Raw genomic sequence first — 24,040 nt, forward strand, 5'->3', positions numbered from 1 at the left:
CCTCCTGAATTTATGAGTTCATTAAGGAGCCTGAGTTTATCCTGAGGTTGGTGGGCAAGTATAACACTTAAATTTTCATTTAAGGGAGAATTTTCTCAGGAATTGGAGAGCAGACCCAGAAATCAAATGAGGAGACTTTTGCTAAATGGGGTTGCAAATGAAAGCACAAAAAGAGCCAAACTGATAGCATAAGTGAGTAAACTGAGTAGTGAGAAGTTGGAAAGGAAACAGAGGAAACGTGAGAAGTTGGAAAGGAAACAGAGAGGAAACGTGGGCTAGTATTTGAGAACTTATTAGAGTATATAGAACAGTATTTAGATGGAGATAGGAGGATTAAAGTGTTTCCAATTTTTAAGGTGAGAGAGAATCAGTTGATTCATATCCATTCTTATGATATGGAAGAATTTGTAGGTAGGGAGAAATTAGTTATATATAAGAAAACACTCAACATTCAAAAAGCTAAGATCATGGCATCTGGTGACATCACTTCATGGCAAATAGATGGGGAAACAATGGAAACAGTGACAGACTTTATTTTGTGGGGAGGGGGGCTCTCCAAAAGCACTGCAGATGATGACTGCAGCCATGAAATTAAAAGATGCTTGCTCCTTGGAAGAAAAGCTATGACCAACCTAGACCACATTTTAAAAAGCAGAGATATTACTTTGCCAACAAAGGTCCATCTTGTCAAAACTATGGTTTTTCCAGTAGACATGCATGGATGTGAGAGTTGGACTATAGAGAAAGATGAGAGCCGAAGAATTGATGCTTTTGAAATGTGGTGTTGGAGAAGGCTCTTGAGAATCCCTTGGACTGCAAGGAGGTCCAACCAGTCCATCCTAAAGTAATTAGCCCCCAACTAAAATAAATAAATTTATAAAAAATAAATAAATAAAGTAAATCAGTCCTGAATATTCGTTGGAAGGACTTATGCTGAAGCTGAAACTCCAATACTTTGGCCACCTGATGCAAAGAACTGACTCATTTGAAAAGACCCTGATGCTGGGGAAAATTGAAGGGAGGAGGAGAAGGGGATGACAGAGGATGAGATGGTTGGATGGCATCATCAACTCGATGGACATGAGTTTGAGCAAGCTCGGGGAATTGGTGATGGACAGGGAGTCCTGACATGCTGCAGTCCATGTGGTCGCAAAGAGTCGGACATGAATGAGTGACTGAATTGAGCTGAACTGTACTGAAGAAAAGATAATTTTAGAAAAATGTCTCAGAGGAGACAGCATAGAGTTGAAAACCTGAAAGGATTAATTCTGAACATGGAGAAAACAAGGACTAATGAAGAATATTGATGCACTTAAGTGTACATTGTTAAAGAGAGTAAGTTGAAAAAGTTCTTACTTTCTGGCTTACATTTCATAGAAGGGGCTGCATTGTTACTAAAGCAGAGCATTGAGAAAGGTAGTACATGAGAATGGTAGTTCAGAAATTAGGCATGGTAGAGGAGATGGAATAGAAACATACCAGAGTTTTCCAAATGGTTCTCTGCTGATACTAGAAAGCCCAGTGACCCCAGGATTTTTCTTCTACACAGCCTAGATAAAGGATGAAAGAAGATGAATAGGGGGATTGATATAAGGCAGCTGGTTTCCAAGCAAAGTGAAAGCTTAAGTTGGAGTTTGTAATCAGACGTTGGGACTTTGGAATTATCTCTTTGAAAGTAGGCCAGTTCCTGGGGTTGACAATGGAAGTGGGTGGTTGAACTGAAATGGAGGTGAATGTCAATTGAATAGTTAATACAGATTATCAGAGATTCTTTCTTATATACACATACATTCTCTAAGCCATGGACAAATATAAATTTCTTTTCTAGTGAGAATGACGACACCTTGTGGAAAACCAGTAGCTTCTTTCTAAAGCAGAAGTCGAGCAGTGAGAATGAGGAGCTTGCAGGCCCTTCCCATCCTGAGACTCCTACATTTCAGGGTATGACCTCATCCCATTTTATTAGCAGATTCTTGATGAGGCTATATTTCAGAGGTATGCACAAAGAAATTTCTAATTGAGATGCAGGAAAAGAGCTAGGAAAAACTTTTTCAAGAGGGAAAAAGATTTTCTAGGATTTTCCTTTAAAAATGAAGAAAATGTTCCATACCTCACATTAATAAAGGGTACATTTCTATTCTTTCTTTAAATATTTTAGTATAGCAAACGTCAATTTAATAAAATGAGCTGTGTATTTCTTAACAACTTTTATAGATTAAATATGACCTGCTTCTTCATTTTCTTAATCTGATTTTTTTGCACAGTAATTACTTTGTAAGTAAAATAATAACTTTTTTTTGATTATACATTATCATATGTGGGAAAAAAGAAAATATAGGTATGAATAATAAAGTAAACCATAATAGTGTCTCTGCCTTCTCTCAGCATTTTTTTTCCCAGCAAGGCTAGAACACAGTGAGAAGCCAAACAGGTTTTTCTGTTGGGGATGGAAGATGATCAAAATGGCTTCGAATGGGAATTTTGTCTCCTCCTTGGGCTTCCTAGTGGCTACTCCCTGGTGTCTCAGACGGTAAAGCATCTGCCTACAATGCGGGAGACCTGGGTTCAATCCCTGGGTCGGGAAGATCTCCTGGAGAAAGAAATGGCAACCCACTCCAGTATTCTTGCCTGGAAAATCCCATGGACGGAGGAGCCTGATAGGCTACAGTCCATGGGGTTGCAAAGAGTCAGACACAACTGAGCGACTTCACTTCACTTCTGGGCTTCCTAGAGATATTTGTGGGAAATTTTAGGATTTCTGTAACTGCCTCTCTCCACCAACAATTCCTTATTTTCACCTCTAGAAAGAGCTTTTGGATATAATAGGGTTCTAGAAAGAGCTTTTGGATATAATAGGGTTCCAAGACAAGATGAGTTTCTCAGGGCAGTGCAGATTCTTAGAAACTTCTACCACTTCTTTATGCCCGTTCTTTTGTTTAATTGCTTCTTGTGTATTTTTGCTGGGATTTACTTGATTTTTGTTATATGATTTGGCTTTGGAAAGAGATTTCACTTAAGCATTTTACCTCAGAATTCTTCTTTTTTTAAAAAATGAGAGTCCTTTTATGTATCAGGATTTCTCTCTGTTTTTCTGGCTGTTTTGGGTCTTAGTTGCAGCATGTGGGATCTTTATTGTGGCACCAGGCTTCTCTTTAGTTGTGATGCATGGGCTCCAGAGCGCATGGGCTTTGTAGTTTGTGACATGCATTCTCTTTAGCTGAGGCACCTGGGCTCAGTAGTTGAGGTGTGGGTTTAGTTATCCTGAGGCATGTGGGAACCAACTTCCCCAACCAGGGATCAAACCCCCTGCAATGGAAAGCAGATTCTCAACCACCAGACCACTAGGGAAATCCCTCAAAATTCGTATTTAAAAAAATTGTTTTAATATTGACTTTCTAGATTTATGGCATTTTGGCCACTGTACATGATCTTTAAAATTTTAGATATTTAGAATCTAGATTATTGACATGACCTAAAAGACTGTTAGTTTTTCAGAAAATTTCCATATATACTATTAAATAGAATGTATTCTCTTTTGTTATGATTGGTTACAAATATATAGCTATATACCATAGATCTATATCTGTAATATAACATATCATTATTGTTTTTGTTGTTGTTCAGTCGCTCAGTCATATCCAACTCTTTGCAACCCCATGGACTGCAGCATGCCAGACTTCCCTGTCCTTCATCATTTCCTGGAGCTTGCTCAAACTCATGTCCATTGAGTCAGTGATGCCATCCAAATTACTTACAGTTGTATATAACATATAAAGATATATATTATACATTTATTTTAGTGCTATCAATATATAGATCCTCTTAATCCTTTTGATGTGTATGTGTGTATGCACATGTGCATGCTTGATCTATTTTAGAATTAGAGTTAGAGATGTGTTAAACTCTGCACATACTCTCATCTCAGATTCCAGGGTCCAGGGACTTCTAAACACTTGGTCCCAGGGAGGACAAAAGTTCTTTCTTTTTCCCATCCATGTCGTGTATATGTTTTGCTTTTGTCCAGTCACTCAGTTGTGTCTGATGCTTTGTGAGCCCATGGACTGCAGCATGCCAGGCTTCTCTGTCCTTCTGAATCTCCCAGAGTTTGCTAAAACTCATGTCCGTTGAGTCAGTGATGCCATCCAACCATTTCATCCTCTGTTGCCCCCTTCTCCTCCTGCCCTCAGTCTTTCCCATCATCAGCGTCTTTTCCAATAAGTCAGCTCTTTGCATCAGGTGGCCAAAGTATTGGAGCTTCAGCTTCAGCATAAGTCCTTCCAATGAATATTCAGGACTGATTTCCTTTAGGATGGACTGGTTTGATCTCCTCGTTGTCCAAGAGACTCTCAAGTCTTCTCCAACACCACAGTTCAAAAGCATCAATTCTGACTCCAGGGAACATTAATCGATAACAGCTCATCCAAAAGCCTCCATACCTACACTGAAACCAAGCACCACCCAAGAGCCAACAAGTTCTAGAGTAAGATGTGCCATGCAAGTTCTCCAGCAATGCAGGAACATAGCCCTGAGATTCAATATACAAGCTTCCCAAAGTCACACCAAACCCACTGACATCTCAAAACTCACTATTGGACACTGCATTGCACTCCAGAGAGAAGAAATCCAGCTCCACCCACCAGAACACCAACACAAGCTTACCTAACCAGGAAACCTTGACAAGCCATCTGTCCAACCACACCCACAGCAAGGAACCTCCACAATAAAGAGGAACCACAAACTGCCAGAATACAGAAAGGCCACCCCAGACACAGCAATCTGAACAAGATGAAAAGGCAGAGAAATACTCAGCAAGTAAAGAAACAGGATAAATGCCCGCCAAACCAAAGAAAAGAGGAGGAGATAGGCATTCTACCTGAAAAAGAATTCAGAATAATGATAGTAAAAATGATCCAAAATCTTGAAAACAAAATGGAGTTATGGATAAATAGACTGGAGACAAGGATTGAGAAGATGCAAGAAATGTTTAACAAGGACTTAGAAGAAATAAAAAAGAGTCAATATATAATGAATAATGCAATAAATGAGATCAAAAACACTCTGGAGGGAACCAACAGTAGAATAACGGAGGCAGAAGATAGGATAAATGAGGTAGAAGATAGAATGGTAGAAATAAATGAACCAGAGAGGAAAAAAGAAAAAAGAATTAAAAGAAATGAGGACAACCTCAGAGACTTCTGGGACAATGTTAAATGCCCCAACATTCGAATCATAGGAGTCCTAGAAGAAGAAGACAAAAAGAAAGACCATGAGAAAATACTTGAGGAGAATAGTTGAAAACTTCCATAAAAAGGGGAAGGAAATAGTCACCCAAGTCCAAGAAACCCAGAGAGTCCCAAACAGGATAAACCCAAGACGAAACACCCCAGTTCAGTTCAGCTCAGTTCAGTTCAGTTCAGTTCAGTCACTCAGTCGTGTCCGACTCTTTGCAACCCCGTGAATTGCAGCATGCCAGGCCTCTCTGTCCATCGCCAACTCCCGGAGTCTACCCAAACCCATCTCCATCGAGTCGGTGATGCCATCCAACCATCTCATCCTCTGTCGTCCCCTTCTCCTCCTGCCCCCAATCCTACCCGGCATTAGGGTCTTTTCCAATGAGTCAACTCTTCGCATGAGGTGGCCAGAGTATTGGAGTTTCAGCTTGAACATCAGTCCTTCCAATGAACACGCAGGATTGATCTCCTTTAGGATGGATTGATTGGATCTCCTTGCAGTCCAAGGGACTCTGAAGAGTCTTCTCCAACACCACAGTTCAAAAGCATCAATTCTGCAGCGCTCAGCTTTCTTCACCGTCCAAATCTCACATCCATACATGACCACTGGAAAAACCACAGCCTTGACTAGACGGACTTTTGTTGGCAAAGTAATGTCTCTGCTTTTTAATATGCTATCTAGGTTGGCCATAACCTTCCTTCCAAGGAGTAATCATCTTTTAATTTCATGGCTGCAATCACCATCAGCAGAGATTTTGGAGACGAAAAAAATAAAGTCTGACACTTTCCACTATTTCTCCATCTATTTCCCATGAAGTGATGGGACCAGATGCCATGATGTTAGTTTTCTGAATGTTGAGCTTTAAGCCAACTTTTTCACTCTCCTCTTTCACTTTCATCAAGAGGCTCATTTGTTCTTCTTCACTTTCTGCCATAAGTGTGGTGTCATCTGCATATCTGAGGTTATTGATATTTCTCCCGGCAATCTTGATTCCAGCTTGTGTTTCTTCCAGCCCAGCGTTTCTCATGATGTACTCTGCATATAAGTTAAATAAGCAGGGTGACAATATACAGCCTTGATGCACTCCTTTTCCTATTTGGAACCAGTCTGTTTTTCCATGTCCAGTGCTCACTGTTGCTTCCTGACCTGCATACAGGTTTCTCAAGAGACAGGTCAGATGGTCTGGGATTCCCATCTCTTTCAGAATTTTCCACAGTTTATTGTGATCCACACAGTCAAAGGCTTTGGCATAGTCAATAAAGAAGAAATAGATGTTTTTCTGGAACTCTCTTGGTTTTTCGATGATCCAGCGGATGTTGGCAATTTGATCTCTGGTTCCTCTGCCTTTTCTAAAACCAGCTTGAACATCTGGAAGTTCACGGTTCATGTATTGCTGAAGCCTGGCTTGGAGAATTTTGAGCATTACTTTACTAGCATGTGAGATGAGTGCAATTGTGCAGTAGTTTGAGCATTCTTTGGCATTGCCTTTCTTTGGGATTGGAACGAAAACTGACCTTATCCAATCCTGTGGCCACTGCTGAGTTTTCCAAATTTGCTGGCATATTGAGTACAGCACTTTCACAGCATCATCTTTCAGGATTTGAAATAGCTCAACTGGAATTCCATCACCTCCACTAGCTTTGTTCGTAGTGATGCTTTCTAAGGCCCACTTGACTTCACATTCCAGGATGTCTGGCTCTATGTGAGTGATCACACCATCGTGATTGTCTTGGTCGTGAAGATATTTTTTGTACAGTTCTTCTGTGTAGTCTTGCCACCTCTTCTTAATATCTTCTGCTTCTGTTAGGTCTATACAATTTTTGTCCTTTATCGAGCCCATCTTTGCATGAAATGTTCCTTTGGTATCTCTAATTTTCTTGAAGCGATCTCTAGTCTTTCCCAATCTGTTGTTTTCCTCTATTTCTTTGCACTGATCGCTGAGAAGGCTTTCTTATCTCTCCTTGCTATTCTTTTGAACTCTGCATTCAGATGGGAATATCTTTCCTTTTCTCCTTTGCTTTTCGCTTCTCTTCTCTTCCCAGCTATCTGTAAGGCCTCCTCAGACAGCCATGTTGCTTTTTTGCATTTCTTTTCCATGGGGATGGTCTTGATCCCTGTCTCCTGTACAATGTCACGAACCTCTGTCCATAGTTCATCAGGCACTCTGTCTATCAGATCTAGTCCCTTAAATCTATTTGTCACTTCTACTGTATACTCATAAGGGATTTGATCTAGGTCATACCTGAATGGACTAGTGGTATTCCCTACTTTCTTCAATTAAGTCTGAATTTGGCAATAAGCAGTTCATGATCTGAGCCCCAGTCTGCTCCCGGTCTTGTTTTTGCTGACTGTATAGAGCTTCTCCATCTTTGGCTGCAAAGAATATAATCAGTCTGATTTCGGTGTTGACCATCTGGTGATGTCCACGTGTAGAGTCTTCTCTTGTGTTGTTGGAAGAGGGTGTTTGCTATTACCAGTGCGTTCTCGTGGCAAAACTCTGTTAGCCTTTGCCCTGCTTCATTCTGTGCTCCAAGGCCAAATTTGCCTGTTACGCCAGGTGTTTCCTGACTTCCTACTTTTGCATTCCAGTCCCCTATAATGAAAAGGACATCTTTTTTGGGTGTTAGTTCTAGAAGGTCTTGTAAGTCTTCATAGAACTTTTCAACTTCAGCTTCTTCAGCGTTACTGGTTGGGGCACAGACTTGGATTACTGTGATATTGAATGGTTTGCCTTGGAAACGAACAGAGATCATTCTATTATTTTTGAGATTGCATCCAAGTACTGCCTTTCGGACTCTTTTGTTGATCATGATGGCTATTCCATTTCTTCTAAGGGATTCTTGCCCACAGTAGTAGATATGATGGTCATCTGAGTTAAATTCACCCATTCCAGTCCATCTTAGTTTGCTGATTCCTAGAATGTTGACGTTCACTCTTGCCATCTCCTGTTTGACCACTTCCAATTTGCCTTGATTCATGGACCTTACATTCCAGGTTCCTATGCAATATTGCTCTTTACAGCATCGGACTTTGCGTATATCACCAGTCACATATTAATCAAATTAACAAAGATCAAACACAAAGAACAAATATTAAAAGCAGCAAGGGAAAAACAATAAATAACACACTAGGGGATTCCCATAAGGATAACAGCTGATCTTTCAATAGAAACTCTTCAGGCCAGAAGGGAATGGCAGGACATACTTATAGTGATGAAAGAGAAAAACCTACAACTGTACCCAGCAAGGATCTCATTCAAATATGAAGGAGAAATCAAAAGCTTTACAGACGAGCAAAAGCTCAGAGAATTCAGCACCACCAAACCAGCTCTCTAACAAATGCTAAAGGATCTTTTCTAGACAGGAAACACAGAAAGGGTGTATAAACTCGAACCCAAAACAACAAAGTAAATGGCAACGTGATCATACTTATCAATAATTACCTTAAATATAAATGGGTTGAATGCCCCAACCAAAAGACAAAGACTGGCTGAATGGATACAAAAACAAGACCCCTATATATGCTGTCTACAAGAGACGCACCTCGAAACAAGGGACACATACAGACTGAAAGTGAAGGGCTGGAAAAAGATATTCCACACAAATAAGAGACCAAAAGAAAGCAGGAGTAGCAATACTCATATCAGATAAAATAGACTTTAAAATAAAGGCTGTGAAAAGAGACAAAGAAGGACACTACATAATGATCAAAGGATCAATCCAAGAAGAAGATATAACAATTATAAACATACATGCACCCAACATAGGAGCAGCGCAATATGTAAGGCAAATGCTAAGAAGTATGAAAGGGGAAATTAACAATAACACAATAATAGTGGGAGACTTTAATACCCCACTTAAACCTATGGTTAGATTTACTAAACAGAAAATTAACAAGGAAACACAAACTTTAAATGACACAATGGACCAGTTAGACCTAGTTGATATCTATAGGACATTTCACCCCAAAACAATGAATTTCACCTTTTTCTCAAGTGCACATGGAACCTTCTCCAGGATAGATCACATCTTGGGCCTTAAATCTAGCCTTGGTAAATTTAAAAAAAATTAAATCATTCCAAGCATCTTTTCTGACCACAATGCAGTAAGATTAGATGTCAATTACAGGAGAAAAACTATTAAAAATTCCAACATATGGAGGCTGAACAACATGCTGCTGAATAACCAACAAATCACAGAAGAAATAAAAAAAGAAATCAAAATATGCATAGAAACGAATGAAAATGATAACACAACAACCCAAAATCTGTGGGACACTGTAAAAGCAGTGGTAAGGGAAAGGTTCATAGCAATACAGGCTTACCTCAGAAAAAAGTCAAATAAATAACCTAACTCTACACCTAAAGCAACTAGAAAAGGAAGAAATGAAGAACCCCAGGGTTAGTAGAAGGAAAGAAATCTTAAAAATTAGGGCAGAAATACATGCAAAAGAAACAAAAGAGACCATAGCAAAAATCGACAAAGCTAAAAGCTGGTTCTTTGAGAAGATAAATAAAATTGACAAACCGTTAGCCAGACTCATCAAGAAACAAAGGGAGAAGAATCAAATCAACAAAATTAGAAATGAAAATGGAGAAATCACAACAGACAAAACAGAAATACAAAGGATCATAAGAGACTACTATCAGCAACTATATGCCAATAAAATGGACAACTTGGAAGAAGAGGACAAATTCTTAGAAAAGTACAACTTTCCAAAACTGAACCAGGAAGAAATAGAAAATCTTAACAGACCCATCACAAGCACAGAAATTGAAACAGTAATAAGAAATCTTCCAGCAAACAAAAGCCCAGGACCAGACAGCTTCACAGCTGAATTCTACCAAAAATTTAGAGGAGAGCTAACACCTATCCTGCTAAAACTCATCCAGAATATTGCAGAAGAAGGTAAACTTCCAAACTCATTCTATGAGGCCACCATCACCCTAATACCAAAACCAGACAAAGATGCCACAAAAAAAGAAAACTACAGGCCGATATCACTGATGAAGATAGATGCAAAAATCCTTAGGGAAATTCTAGCAAACAGAATCCAACAACATATTAAAAAGATCATACATCATGACCAAGTGGGCTTTATCCCAGGGATGCAAGGATTCTTCAATATCTGCAAATCAATCAATGTAATACACCACATTAACAAATTGAAGGATAAAAACCATGTGATTATCTCAATAGATGCAGAAAAAGCCTTTGACAAAATTCAACATCCATTTATGATAAAAACCCTCCAGAAAGCAGGAATAGAAGGAACATACCTCAACATAATAAAAGCTATATATGACAAACTCACAGCAAACATTATCCTCAACGGTGAAAAACTGAAAGCATTTCCCCTAAAGTCAGGAACAAGACACGGGTGCCCTCTCTCACCACCACTATTCAACATAGTTTTGGAAGTTTTGGCCACAGCAGTCAGAACACAAAAAGAAATAAAAGGAATCCAGATAGGAAAAGAAGAAGTAAAACGCTCACTGTTTGCAGATGACATGATCCTCTAGATAGAAAACCTTAAAGACTCCACCAGAAAATTACTAGAGCTAGTCAATGAATATACTAAAGTTGCAGGATATAAAATTAACACACAGAAATCCCTTGCATTCCTATACACTCACAATGAGAAAACAGAAAGAGAGATTAAGGAAACAATTCCATTCACCACTGCAATGAAAAGAATGAAATACTTAGGAATATATCTACCTAAAGAAACAAAAGACCTGTATAGAGAAAACTATAAAACACTGATGAAAAAAATCAAAGAGGACACAAATAGATGGAGAAATATACCATGTTCATGGATTGGAAGAATCAATACAGTGAAAATGAGTATACTACCCAAAGCAATCTATAGATTCAATGCAATCCCTATCAAGCTACCAGTGGTACTTTTCACAGAACTAGAACAAATAATTTCACAATTTGTATGGAAATACAAAAAACCTTGAATAGTGCAAGCAATCTTGAGAAAGAAGAACAGAACTGGAGGAGTCGACCTGCCTGACTTCAGGCTCTACTACAAAGCTACAGTCATCAAGACAGTATGGTACTGGCACAGAGGCAGAAATATAGATCAATGGAACAAAATAGAAAGCCCAGAGATAAATTCACGCACCTATGGACACCTTATCTTTGACAAAGGAGGCAAGAATATACAATGGAGAAAAGACAATCTCTTTAACAAGTGGTGCCGGGAAAACTGGTCAACCACTTGTGAAAGAATGAAACTAGAACACTTTCTAACACCATACACAAAAATAAGCTCAAAATGGATTAAAGATCTAAATGTAAGACCAGAAACTATACAACTCCTAGAGGAAAGCATAGGCAAAACACTCTCCGATATAAATCACAGCAGGATCCTCTATGACCCACCTCCCAGAGTAATGGAAATACAAGCACAAATAAACAAATGGGACCTAATTAAACTTAAAAGCTTTTGCACAACGAAGGAAACTATAAGCAAGGTGAAAAGACACCCTTCAGAATGGGAGAAAATAATAGCAAACAAAGCAATGAACAAAGAATTAATCTCAAAAATGTACAAGCAAATCCTGCAGCTCAATTCCAGAAGGATAAACGACCCAATCAAAAAATGGGCCAAAGAACTAAACAGACATTTCTCCAAAGGAGACATACAGATGGTTAACAAACACATGAAAAGGTGCTCAACATCACTCATTATCAGAGAAATGCAAATCAAAACCACAATGAGGTACCATTTCACGCCCGTCAAAATGGCTGCTATCCAAAAGTCTATAAGCAATAAATGCTGGAGAGGGTGTGGAGAAAAGGGAACCCTCTTACACTGTTGGTGGGAATGCAAACTAGTACAGCCACTATGGAGAACAGTGTGGAGATTCCTTAAAAATCTGGAAATAGAACTGTCATATGACCCAGCAATCCCACTGCTGGGCATGCACACCGAGGAAACCAGAATTGAAAGAGACACATGTACCCCAGTGTTCATCACAGAACTGTTTATAATAGCCAGGACGTGGAAGCAACCTAGATGTCCATCAGCAGACGAGTGGATAAGGAAGCTGTGGTACATATACACAATGGAATATTACCCAGCCGTTAAAAAGAATACATTTGAATCAGTTCTAATGAGGTTGATGAAACTGGAGCCTGTAATACAAAGTGAAGTAATCCAGAAAGAAAAGCACCAATACAGTATACTAACGTATATATGTAGAATTTAGAAAGATGGTAATGAACCCTATATGCGAGACAGCAAAAGAGATACATATGTATAGAACAGTCTTTTGGACTCTGTGGGAGAAGGCGAGGGTGGGATGATGTGAGAGAATAGCATTGAAACATGTATATTATCATATGTGAAACAGATCTCCAGTCCAGGTTCGATGCATGGGACAGGGTGCTCAGGGCTGGTGCACTGAGATGACCCAGAGGGATGGGATGGGGAGGGAGGTGGGAGGAGGGTTCAGGAAGGGGAACACATGTACACCCATGGCTGATTCTTGTCAATGTATGTCAAAACCACTACAATATTGTAAAGTAATTAGCCTCCAATTAAAATAAATAAATTAAAAACAAAAAAAAAAAAACCAAGACAAAGCATGAATTCTTTTGCACTCAGCCTTCTTTATGGTCCAACTCTCACATCTATACATGACTACTGGAAAAACCATAACTTTGACTCTATGGGCCTTTGTCAGCAAAGTAATGTCTCTACTTTTTAATGTGCTATCTAGGTTTGTCATAGCTTTTCTTTCAAGGAGCAAGCATCTTTTAATTTCATGGCTGCCATCACTGTCTGCAGTGATTTTGGAGCCCAAGAAAATAAAGTCTGTCACTGTTTCCATTGTTTCCCATTTATTTGCCATGAAGTGGTGGGACCGGATTCCATGATCTTCATTTTTGAGTGTTGAGTTTTAAGTCAGCTTTTCACTCTCACCTTTCACCTTCATCAAGAGGCTCTTTAGTTCCTCTTTGCTTTCTGCCATTAGGTTGGTGTCATCTGCATATCTGAGGTTATTGATATTTCTCCCAGCAGTCTTGATTCCAGCTTGTGCTTCATCCAGCCCAGCATTTTGCATAATGCACTCTGCATATAAGTTACATAAGCAAGATGACAATATACAGCCTTGACGTACTCCTTTCCCAATTTGCAACCAGTTCATTGTTCCATGTCTGGTTCTAATTGTTGCTTCTTGATCTGCGTACAGGTTTCTCAGGAGGCAGGTAATATGGTCTGATATTCCTATCTCTTTAAGAATCTTCCACAGTTTGTTGTGATCCAGCCAAAGAATTTAGCATAGTCAATGAAACTGAAATAGATGATTTTCTGGAATTCCCTTGCTTTTTCTATGATCCAACGGATGTTGGCAATTTGATCTCTGGTTCTTTTACCTTGCTTGCCTTGGCATAATTGTCAATATATACACTCAATCACATTATAAAATGGATCACTTCTCAGTCTATCATATCTGTTATTTTTATAACATAGTAGATTTTTCTAAGAATAGTGGATTTTGTGTAATTTCAAGGTGTATAGCCATGATTTTTCCAAAATAAGGACCCTTCCTTTAAAAGTAATAATAGACTCTTCACTTCTGGAAAAATAAAATTCCATTAATTCTTAAATGGCTGGCTCTTTACTTAAGAGAAAGCAATAAAAATAAAATCTCCCTTCACACATATGTAAGTAACTTACAGATGTGAATTTTCTCTTTCTTAGGTGTGGAAATTGTTTCTGAAAAGGAGCTAGCTCAGTTAGCTCTGGTTCGACCATTAATATTCAATACTCAGGTGCAATCAATCATCAGCGATTATTTTAAAATACTTACAAAAAAAGTATCAGAATATGAAATCACCCAGGAATTTGTGGTAAATATTTTGGTTTTCACCAAGGTCTGTATGTGGTTTGTTTTTCTACTTCTCAATCAGAGAATATCTGTTCTTTTTTTCATATTGAATATGTTGTTTTCATTTTTAAATATTAAATTTTGTTTCTAACGTAATGGGTATACATAGTAAAAGAATAAAATAGTATAAAAGTTTACAAAACAGATAAAGTCTCTTTTTCTCTCTTGATTCCCTATTCCACTATTAAATCTGTCATATAAACTTTCAGAAAAATTGTTGGCATGTACTCTATTATTTTGCTCTTTCTTTCCTTTTATAAAGAATTCCAATAAGAAATAATTTATTATGAGCATATATAGCTCTATCTCATTCTTTTTAAGTATTTCATGGTAGTTGTATGAATGAAGACTTTTTTTTCTTTAAATAGTCCTCTATGATGAACATTTAGATTATTACAGATGTTGTTATTATGAAAAACATTGCCCCTCTTCATTCATGTTCCTATGCATAGTCTTTAGAACAAATTCCTGGAAAGACAACCAGTATTTTGTGCTGTTAGATTTTTGGGTCTTTACTCATTTTTAAGTGACAGATGATTTCTTGTTGGTGTTCTAATTGACATTTCTTAATTTGAGAACAAATAATTTTCCATATGCTTTTAAGCCTTTCATATTTATTTTCAGTGAACTAATTCCAGTTGTTTGGCTAATTTTCTATTTATTCTTTTTCTTATCAATTATTAACTCTTTATATAATGAAGAAATTATCCTTTTTATATGTGTTTTGTATATATGGTAAAATTTTCCACTTTGTTTTTTGTGTCACATGTGTGTGCACATACATTTACTGTGAAGAAATAGCTAATTTTTAATGGTTGAATATGTCATTCTTTCTTTTGGGGGCTTCAGGGTTTTCTGCATCCCTTAGGGATTCCCCTTTCATTCTAGGAACATAACAATTATTTCTTGCTTTTTTTCTAATATTTTATGATTTTTTTCAATGCATAAATCTTTCATCCAGCTAGCATATAATTTGTTATATTTGGTAGGGATCCAACACTCTATAGCTAATCAGTTGTTCAATGATCCTCTTGTCCCAACTTCTCTTCAGTGATGTGAAATGCTACTTTTTCATATACTGAAGCACCACATATATTTTAATTTATTTTTGTGGTTTTTAAAATTGATTTGTTTATTCATGTACTAATACCAAACTCTTAAAATTAACATAGCTTTGTATTATATTTTACCATCAATTAAGACTTGTCTTCCTCATTATTCTTCTTTTATAGAATTGTTCTGGTTCTTTTTACAGTTGCTTTTTTCTAGGCTACTTTTAGAATTGGTTTGCAGAAAGATTAAAATGTAAAAATCTGATATTATCCTATGGCTTAAAACCTGGATCCTCATTCTCCATTGCAGTAGTGGCCAACATTAACTTATGGTAGTGCTAAGTTGGCTACCCAAGAGTTACTGAAGAGTTTTAAAAAGTATGGACTCTCAGGTTTTATCCGCAATTGTTCAAATAGGGTAGGGCTGGATACGTATCAGTTCCCTTTGTGTATGAAACAAGGCGTTCCTAGTTAGTTTTAGTTTTCCTTTGTGTTCTTTGTTCATGTGTTCTGTGCTGTTGTTACCACACTATTAATTGTTTTCTAAAGAGGACCTTTATATGTCCATGACTTTATTACTGTTCTCCTACCTGGTGTAGTACCCATTTACCTCTTCTTTCCTTTCACACACACAGATTTCTGTGCTACTAACTTCTGATGCCTCGGGAAGGCTCACTTCAAGTGCTGCTTTCTTTCTGGGAGCTTTCCTTTCCATACCTTCAAGTACAATCTAGCGCTGTCATTTATACTAGTGTGTCTCTACATTGATCACATGGCCACCTCTCTAGCTGTTGTTAACTTCTTAAGTATAAAGCCATTTTCAGATTCATCTTTGTATTGCAGAATGTGGAACAGTGATGAGTACATACTAAATGTTCATTTACTGTCGAATTCACAGTTGGTAAAGAAAGTTTTTGAAAAGAAGAATTCTTTAGTGTCCTAACTATAATTTCTTCATGGGGCAAGGAGTAAATTGTGAGAGCTTATATTTTTGTTTCTGTTATTTTATTATTTTCATTTATAAAATGATAGATTTAGGGGTAGGTCCAAGAAGTTAATATTCTGTATTGGCTTTTTTTTAAATGAAAAAGGAAAAATCTTGAAGTTCAAGGGAAAAAGTATCTCCATAGAGTTGAGCATTTCCTTATCAAGCAACTTGTTGATTCACATCTCAAATCCAAGATATTTTATATAGGACTTTTCCAGTGGAGCTCTGACTTCTTTACTTACCATAGAACACATTTAATATCAGGACATGTCATGAAGGGACTTAAGAATCATGAACACTACACAAAGACAGATATTTTTTCTTTCCTCCTTTTTTTTCTGTCATAGTAAATATATTACTTATATTTCTTACCTTTTAAAGGCTTTGGAATTTAAGAATCTGCCTGCTGTTTTCCACTCTGGGAATGAACTACACAACAGAGACAAAAATAGATATCGAGATATTCTTCCATGTAAGCTAACAATGGTTTTAATTATTTTCCTATTTACACTTGATAAAAGGTAAAAAGTGGGTTGTATGGCTTTCAGTATTAGCCATTTTGACCTGTGACCATGATAAAGAACTCCGGAAGCTAGCACTGGGTGACCCGGGCATATTCTTGGTTATCCTAGATCATGATGAAGGTCAAGTCTTCTATCCCAGGTAAATCTTCTGCTCACTGTCACAGGATTCTTTTCACAAGTCCTTCAACCCTGTTCTTATGCATTGGTACTTCTAAAACATCTTATGCATTGCTGCATCTAAAACAGAAAGTTTAATACTCTGAGACATCTTTCACTTTTGCTACCCTAAGCCCTTACCACCTTCCCTGATCATTTTGTTTAGACACACATATACAATGGTACCATTTATATCCTTTGTCCTGAACAATAAAGCTGCCAATCTACCCTCCAACAGAAGGCTTCCCTTTAATTGTTGCCAAAGACTTACACATTGCTTTCCAGGGCTAGTTTCTTCCCCACCCAATTACAGATTCATCTGTCTCAGACCTTCCAAAGAGCGGAAACAAAACAACACAATTTTACTCTTAGGATGGAAATCTCATTTTTATGCCTCACATTCCTTTCAAAGTCAAAAAAATTTTCCAAATTAAATTACCATTTTTCTTCATAAAAAATGACCTTCTTCTTTATTCTGTATCTTGTTTAGTTTAATCACTCATTTGTTCAAGCCAGAGAATCTGAGTCACCTGCAGTATCCAAAGTGGCCACAAAGTCCTTTCAATTCTACCTTCTTAATATCTCAAGAGTCCTCCTGCATCTCTTGATTCCCACTGCTGCTAACTTAGATTGAGTCTGCTTTCTCTCTCAGCTAGTCTCTGTCTTCTTCACTGCCTCTACCCCCATCTACTCACAGTAGCTACTGAAATAATTTCCCTAAAAGCTCTGAAGGTACAAATAAGTTACATAAAGTTGCCAAAATCCTCCTCTTCTGCTGCATTACCTTCTCTTTCCCAGCCTGCACCTGTGGCTTCATGACAAGTTCCCTATGATCAACTGACCAAGGACAGGAAAACTGGGCCTGGGTAATAGATGGTTCTGCATGATATGCAGGCACCACCTAGAAGTAGATAGCAGCTGCACTACAGTGCCTTTTTTGGAACATGCCTGAAGGACAGTTGGTGAAGGGAAATCTTCTCAGTTGGTAGAACTTGAAGCAGTGTACTTGGCTGTTCATTTTGCTTGGAAGCAGAAATGGCCAGAGATACAGATCTTTATTAATTCATGGGCTGTAGTCAGTTGTTTGGCTGGATGGTCAGAGACTTAGAAGAAACATGACTGGGAAAGTGATCACAAGGAAATCTGGGAGAAATAAGTGTGTATAGATCTCTCTGAAAGGGCAAAAACATGAATATATTTGTGTGTTTTGTGAATATTATTGAATGTTGTGAATGTTATTGAAGGGTGATATAAGAAGAGGTTTTAACAATCAAGTGGATAGGATGACCTATTCTGTGGATACTAGTCAGCCTCTTTCCCAACTACTCCTGTCATTACCCAGTGGATTAATGAATAAAATAGATTTGCTGGCAGGAATAGAGGCTATGCATGGACTTATCAACATGGACTTTTCCTCACCAAGCTGACCTTGCTATGGCCATTTCTGAGTGCCTAAACTGCCAGTAGCAGAGACTGACACTGAGGCCCTAATATGACACTGTTCCCAAGCGTGATCAGCCCCCTAGCTACCTGATGACAGGTTGATTACATTGAATTGCTTCTGTCATGGAAGGAACAATGCTTTTTTGCATACTAAAACAGACACAATACGGATTTGCCTTCCCTGCATACAAACTTCTACCAAATCTACCATCTGGACCTGAAGAATGCCTTACCACCATCATGGTAGTCCACACAGCCTTGCTTCGATCAAGGAACTTGCTTGGAGGCAAATTATTTGTGGCAGTGGGCCCATGATCATGCAATTCACTGGTCTTGACACACTCCTCATCATTCCGAGGCAGCTGGCTTGATAGAGCAACGAAATGACCTTTTGTAGACACAGTAACAGTGCCAGCTAGGTGGCAGTACCTCACAGAGTTGGAGCAGTGTTCGCCAAGAGGTTACATTCGCTCTAAATTAGGGTCCAATACATGATGCAATTTCTGCCACAGCCAGAAGTCAGGAGTAAAGGGATGGAAAGGAGAGTGGCCCCAGTCACTGTCACCTCTGAAGTGAAAGCTGAAAGTGAAAGTTGCTCAGTTGTGTCTGACTCTGTGATTCCATGGACTGTAGTGTGGGTAGCCGTTCCCTTCTCCAGGGGATCGTCTCGCCTTAGGGATCGAACCCCGGTCTCCTGCATTGCAGGCAGATTCTTTACCGTCTGAGCCACCAGGGAAGCCTCACTGTTACCTCTAGTGATCCACTAACACAATTTTTGCTTCCTGTCACTGTAACCTTATGCTCTGCTGGTCTCAAGGTCTTAGTGGCTCTCTTCATTAATGGCATCTGGTATTTGGTAAGAACTTTCCTCCTGAAAACTTAAGCCTTCCTTGAAGGGCAGCAAATCATGGAATTATTTGAAGATTATGGAGTCTAGAAGAACTGCTGCATAATATGGAACAAATGACTTAGGCACTTTGAATAAAGATTCCTTATCTGAAAGGCATGAATAATAATATGACTCTTCAAAGGACTGTTTTGAAGTTCAAATGAGGTGATGCATGGCTTGTGTGTTTGCACTAAATTCTCTTTCTGAGGGGAACGGCGACTAAACCACCACCACCACCTTTCTCCTATGGCCACTTGAGCTATTTCTTTCCTGCTAAATACAAGTATACCTGGTTTTATAGTGCTACACTTTATTGTACTTTGCAGATACTGTGTTTTTTTTTATAGATTGAAAGTTTGTGACAACTCTGTGTTGAACACCATTTTTCCAACAGCATTTTCTCACTTCATGTCTCTGTGTCATGTTTTGGTAATTTCTGTAATATGTCAAACTTCTTCATTATTATTGTATCTGTTACAGTGGTCTACGATCAGTGATCTGTGACGTTATTGCAAAAAGATTACAACTTGCTGCAGGCTCAGATGATGGTTAGCATTTTTTAGCAGTAGGGTATTTTTTAATTAAAATACATACATCGTTTTATATAAACATAATGTTATTATTGCACATTTACTAGACTACAGTATAGTGTAAACATAACTTTTATATGCCCTGGGGGACAGAAAAATTCACGTGGCTTACTTACTGCTATAGTTCCTTTATTGTGGTGGTCCAGAATGAAACCTGTGTGATCTCCGAGGTATGCCTGTGTTCTATAGTTTGTTTCTGAAATCCTTTCCCTTTATATATTCCCTTTGTATGTTCTGCATCCTTCAGTATTTTAATAATTATTGTCCTTTTTTTCATCTATTTTTTTGGTTCTGGGAAAATTCCTTAAGCTGTTTTCTAAATCACTAATTTGTTTTTCTGTTTGCTTCTCACTTTAGGGATTCTTAATTGATAAATTGTGATTTTTATTTGAGAGCAAGCTTTTATTACTTTAGATTGTTTAATTTTTACTTATTAAATTCCCCCTTTGAAAATAAAAAGTTACTTCCTACTACAAAGTGGTACATATTCACTGTAAAACTTTAGATAATAAAGCAGTCCCTACTAGCATTTTGATAAATGCTGAGCTGTGTTGTGCTCAGTCGTGTCGGACTCTTTGTGACCCCATGGACTGCCAGTCGCCTGCCAGTCTTCTCTGTCCATGGGATTTTCCAGGCAAGAATTCTGGAGTGGGTTGTCATTTCCTTCTGCAGGGAATCTTCCCCACTCAGGAAATGAACCTGCATCTCCTGCATTGGCAGGCAGATTCTTTACTTCTGAGGCACCAGAGAAGCTCTTATATATGATATATATGTACGTATACATATATATGATGAAAGATCTCACTTTAATGCTCTTTTACCTCCTTTGTAATTTAATATTGTAACAAAGTTGTGTCAATAAACACATATATATATATGTATGTCATCCTTTTAAATAATAAAATAATGTTTGCTCAGATTTCATTTAAAATACAAATAAGCGTTTTTAAAGTATTCTTCTCTTATAGAAAGGAAGACATTTGCTGTGATTTCTCAGAATGGTATCCTTTTGTGGAGTACTAGGTATCTTTATTATCTAGTAATTGTCTTGTCTATTCATATTTACAAGGAGAGATTTATGTTTGCTATTTTTGAATTTGAGAAAGGTTCTCTCAGAACTGGTGTAAACTCTGTTCATAGATCTTGGTCATAGTATTTTTGGTAGATGAGTACTCCTGACTTGAGTACTAGGGAGGAGCTACTGGTGAGACCACTGCACGGCAGGGAAAGACCCTCTTTTTATTCTCTCTGTGGGAGCAGTGGTGGAACCAGAGCTCCAGATGTCTATGTAAAATGAAGAGAGAGTTCCTGGGCCAGTGGGGTTTATTAGTGAGCCACGTAGTTGGCTTTTCCTCTCTCATATTTGTTAATAATAGTCCCTATTTTGAGCAAATCCCCTTTGTAGCATCCTTTTGCCACAATACTTTTGCTTTGATGAGCATGCCGCTTCACCAGGTGAAAGCTGGAAGTGGACATAAAAGATGGCTACTTTGTGTGCAGAGAGTTGGTAGAATTCTAATAATCCTAGAATTTGTATCTACTCAACTATCCCAATCTTTTTTTTTTTTTTTCAAAAACTTTTGTTCCTTTCTGGCCTCTGCTGCTCTGAGCTTTCAGGTTCTCTGGATTTGTAGGAGAATGCCATTCATTCACATGCTCCTTCAGAGGGCTCCTCCTTTGCTGTGTTTAGTTATAGGCTAGGAGATACCTCCCTTGGCCTATTCCTACTTGTGCCATATGTAACAGGAATCTCTCAAGGTGTCTGGATACTGATGGCATTCTTCTCTTTTTAGTAGAAACTGATGTTTTTTAAACCTTACCCTAATTGTATATTTCAAGAAATTCCTATGCCATCTTTTCTATTAGTCAAAGAGATAAATAGATTTACTTTTGTGAAATGGTTTCATGAAATCTGCATGTATTGCATATCCTGCTTTTCCTTTATCTACTATATGTTTCTGTTTTTGTAATAGATGATTCAACACGTGTTCCTCTTGGAGAAAACAAGGACTATATCAATGCCAATTATATTAAAATAGTCAATTCTGGAGAAGAGTATTACTATATTGCTACCCAAGGACCACTGCCAACTACCACGGATGACTTTTGGCAAATGGTTTTGGAAAATAACTCTAATGTTATTGCCATGATAACCAAAGAGAAAGAAAGTGGAGTTACCAAATGCCACCATTACTGGCCTATTTCTATGAAGAAACCTTTGGAATTGAAAAGCTGTCTTATCTTCCTGCAGAACTACCAGATACTTCAATATTTCATCATTCGAATGTTTCAAGTTGTCAAGAAGTCTGTAAGTTAAAAAATAAAATCAGTGTTAGATATATACTTCCTTATATAAGCACATGTGGCAGGATAGGAAGTTAGGAGTAAGGTGGGCCATAGCTGGGGACACTTGTTTAAAGTAACTTGTTTTTACTTCTCCCTGGTACCAGAAACTAAGACAACACCATTTCTTCTTCTGCCTAACCAAACTCTGACTGGAGAGATGAAATAATTGAAAAGGGGAGTTGGGGCGGTTGAGAATGATTATTGGAAGTTACCTAATCCTGGGGTGTACTTTGGCTACCTCTGCTGAGAGGGACAGATATGATGAAGTCCTTAAGATATGCTGGTAATCACTGGGCTAGGCACTGTTGCTCCTTATTGAGTAGCAAATTGTTTGGTGCACTCACTGGTACTTGCAGTTACTGTGCTCAATGGATGGTAATATTGAGATCTGTATGGGGTGCAGAAAGGAGGTACTTAGTTCTCTTTGGGTTTGGGCAGATGATTTGCTAGAGGAGGTGACATCTATATTGAGAATTTACCCAAGTGAGAAAAATGAAAACAGTAAGTAGATGATGTAGGTATGAAATAGCATGGGATATATGTACAGAGAGATGTAAGTAGTTAAGAGTTTCTGGAATGTAAAAGTTCAAATGCCAGAGAGAAATGAGAGATGAGATGAGGCTATAGAAAATAAGTAGAGAAAGCCGGAACATGAAATGTTTTGGATTTCAGCTAAGGAGCACAAACTTTATTATGAAGATAATTAGGAGACATTGAAGAATTTTAGTAAGAAGGGTTTATTATCAACTTATTGCAACTAGCAATTAGATAGAAAGCAAAGACTTTGATGGTTTTCCGATAAAATTGGCAGACTTTATGTGACTTACGACTTGTGACTTATAAGGAGTGTTCAAAAATTATATTGTCCAATGTGATAGCCACATTTGACTGATTTAGATTTAAATTGTTTAAACTTACATAAAATACCAAATTTAGTTCCTCACTTGCAATAGCCATACTTCTAGTGTTTAATCACATATTACTAGTGGCTACCATATGGGCAGCACAGATATGGAGCATTTGCATCCTTGTAGAAAGTAATATTGGGAAGTATTGGTCTAGAATAATCCATAGAACAATTCATTTCTTGCTCTAACAGACTCAGAAAATAGCAAAGGAATGATTTTTAGGAGAAAGTGATGTTACATTGCTCTAAGTGGATTTGATTAGCAGGTAGGTGATACTTGTGTTCTATAGGAGTGAAGGGGGTGGGAGTTAAATTGGAAACTTGAAGTGATGAGATTTGGACTCATCACCAAAGAAGTTGATTGGAGCACAGGCAATGATCAGGAAAAGGTTGCTGAAGGTGCTGAGGTTGGAACCCATAATTTGCAATAACAATAAAATACGTAACTATGTGATTTTTTTTTTCTAACCATGGGATTCCTGAGCAGAGATTATGGGACTGATTCAGGGAGGGATGTTGCTCAGGATATGTGGCAAGATTCAAAGGATGAATGGAGTTGACAATTTGGTAAGAGAATGATTTAGATGATCAGTCATAAACTCTAAACTTAGGGAGATGAATGGAATCAGCAGCTAGGAGGAAATAGAGGACATCAGGGGCAGAAGAGTTCCATCTAGTCACATTTTTGGAGGTGAAGCACAGATAAAGTGGTAGCATAAGAGTTTCTGCTGAGAAAACAATGTTGGAATCTAAGAACTGGAAGATTTTTGATAGGAGTAATCACATTGTGAGGACTAGAAGACATGAATGGTCTCCTCTGTAAGAGAGAAATAAAAATGTGAGGATAGAGTGTCTGTTTGGTTGTTGAGATCCCAAATTTGCCCTGTCAGAATCTGTAGTAAGTTGATAGTGATGAGAAGATGAAGTTAAGAGGTATGAAACTTAAAAAGAAGTGGAGTTTTTGTACAAAGAGAAGAAATAATGAATTGCAAATTGTGTTGGTCA

The 24,040-nt window shown here is 38.0% G+C and overlaps 1 protein-coding gene across 50 annotated transcripts in view; it reads left to right on the plus strand.

Annotated features, from left to right (window-relative positions):
- Positions 1–24,040, plus strand: part of PTPN20 (protein tyrosine phosphatase non-receptor type 20) — an 81,261-nt gene that overhangs the window by 34,716 nt on the left and 22,505 nt on the right. For 23 of the 50 annotated variants that reach the window (XM_081562123.1, XM_081562234.1, XM_081562096.1 and 20 more), the window contains 4 exons: positions 1,829–1,941; positions 13,954–14,102; positions 16,562–16,652; positions 21,756–22,090. In XM_081562123.1, coding sequence (XP_081418249.1) covers positions 1,829–1,941; positions 13,954–14,102; positions 16,562–16,652; positions 21,756–22,090 — 688 coding nt within the window. Of the gene's footprint in view, positions 1–1,828; positions 1,942–13,953; positions 14,127–16,561; positions 16,653–20,750; positions 20,806–21,755; positions 22,091–24,040 lie in introns of all 50 variants that reach the window. The other 27 variants (XM_081562437.1, XM_081562290.1, XM_081562397.1 and 24 more) reach the window with 4 other exon arrangements.

Source organism: Giraffa tippelskirchi, chromosome 2 (genome assembly GCF_054371585.1).
Source record: "Giraffa tippelskirchi isolate mGirTip1 chromosome 2, T2T-mGirTip1v1.2.pri, whole genome shotgun sequence".
NCBI classification, from domain to species: domain Eukaryota; kingdom Metazoa; phylum Chordata; class Mammalia; order Artiodactyla; family Giraffidae; genus Giraffa; species Giraffa tippelskirchi.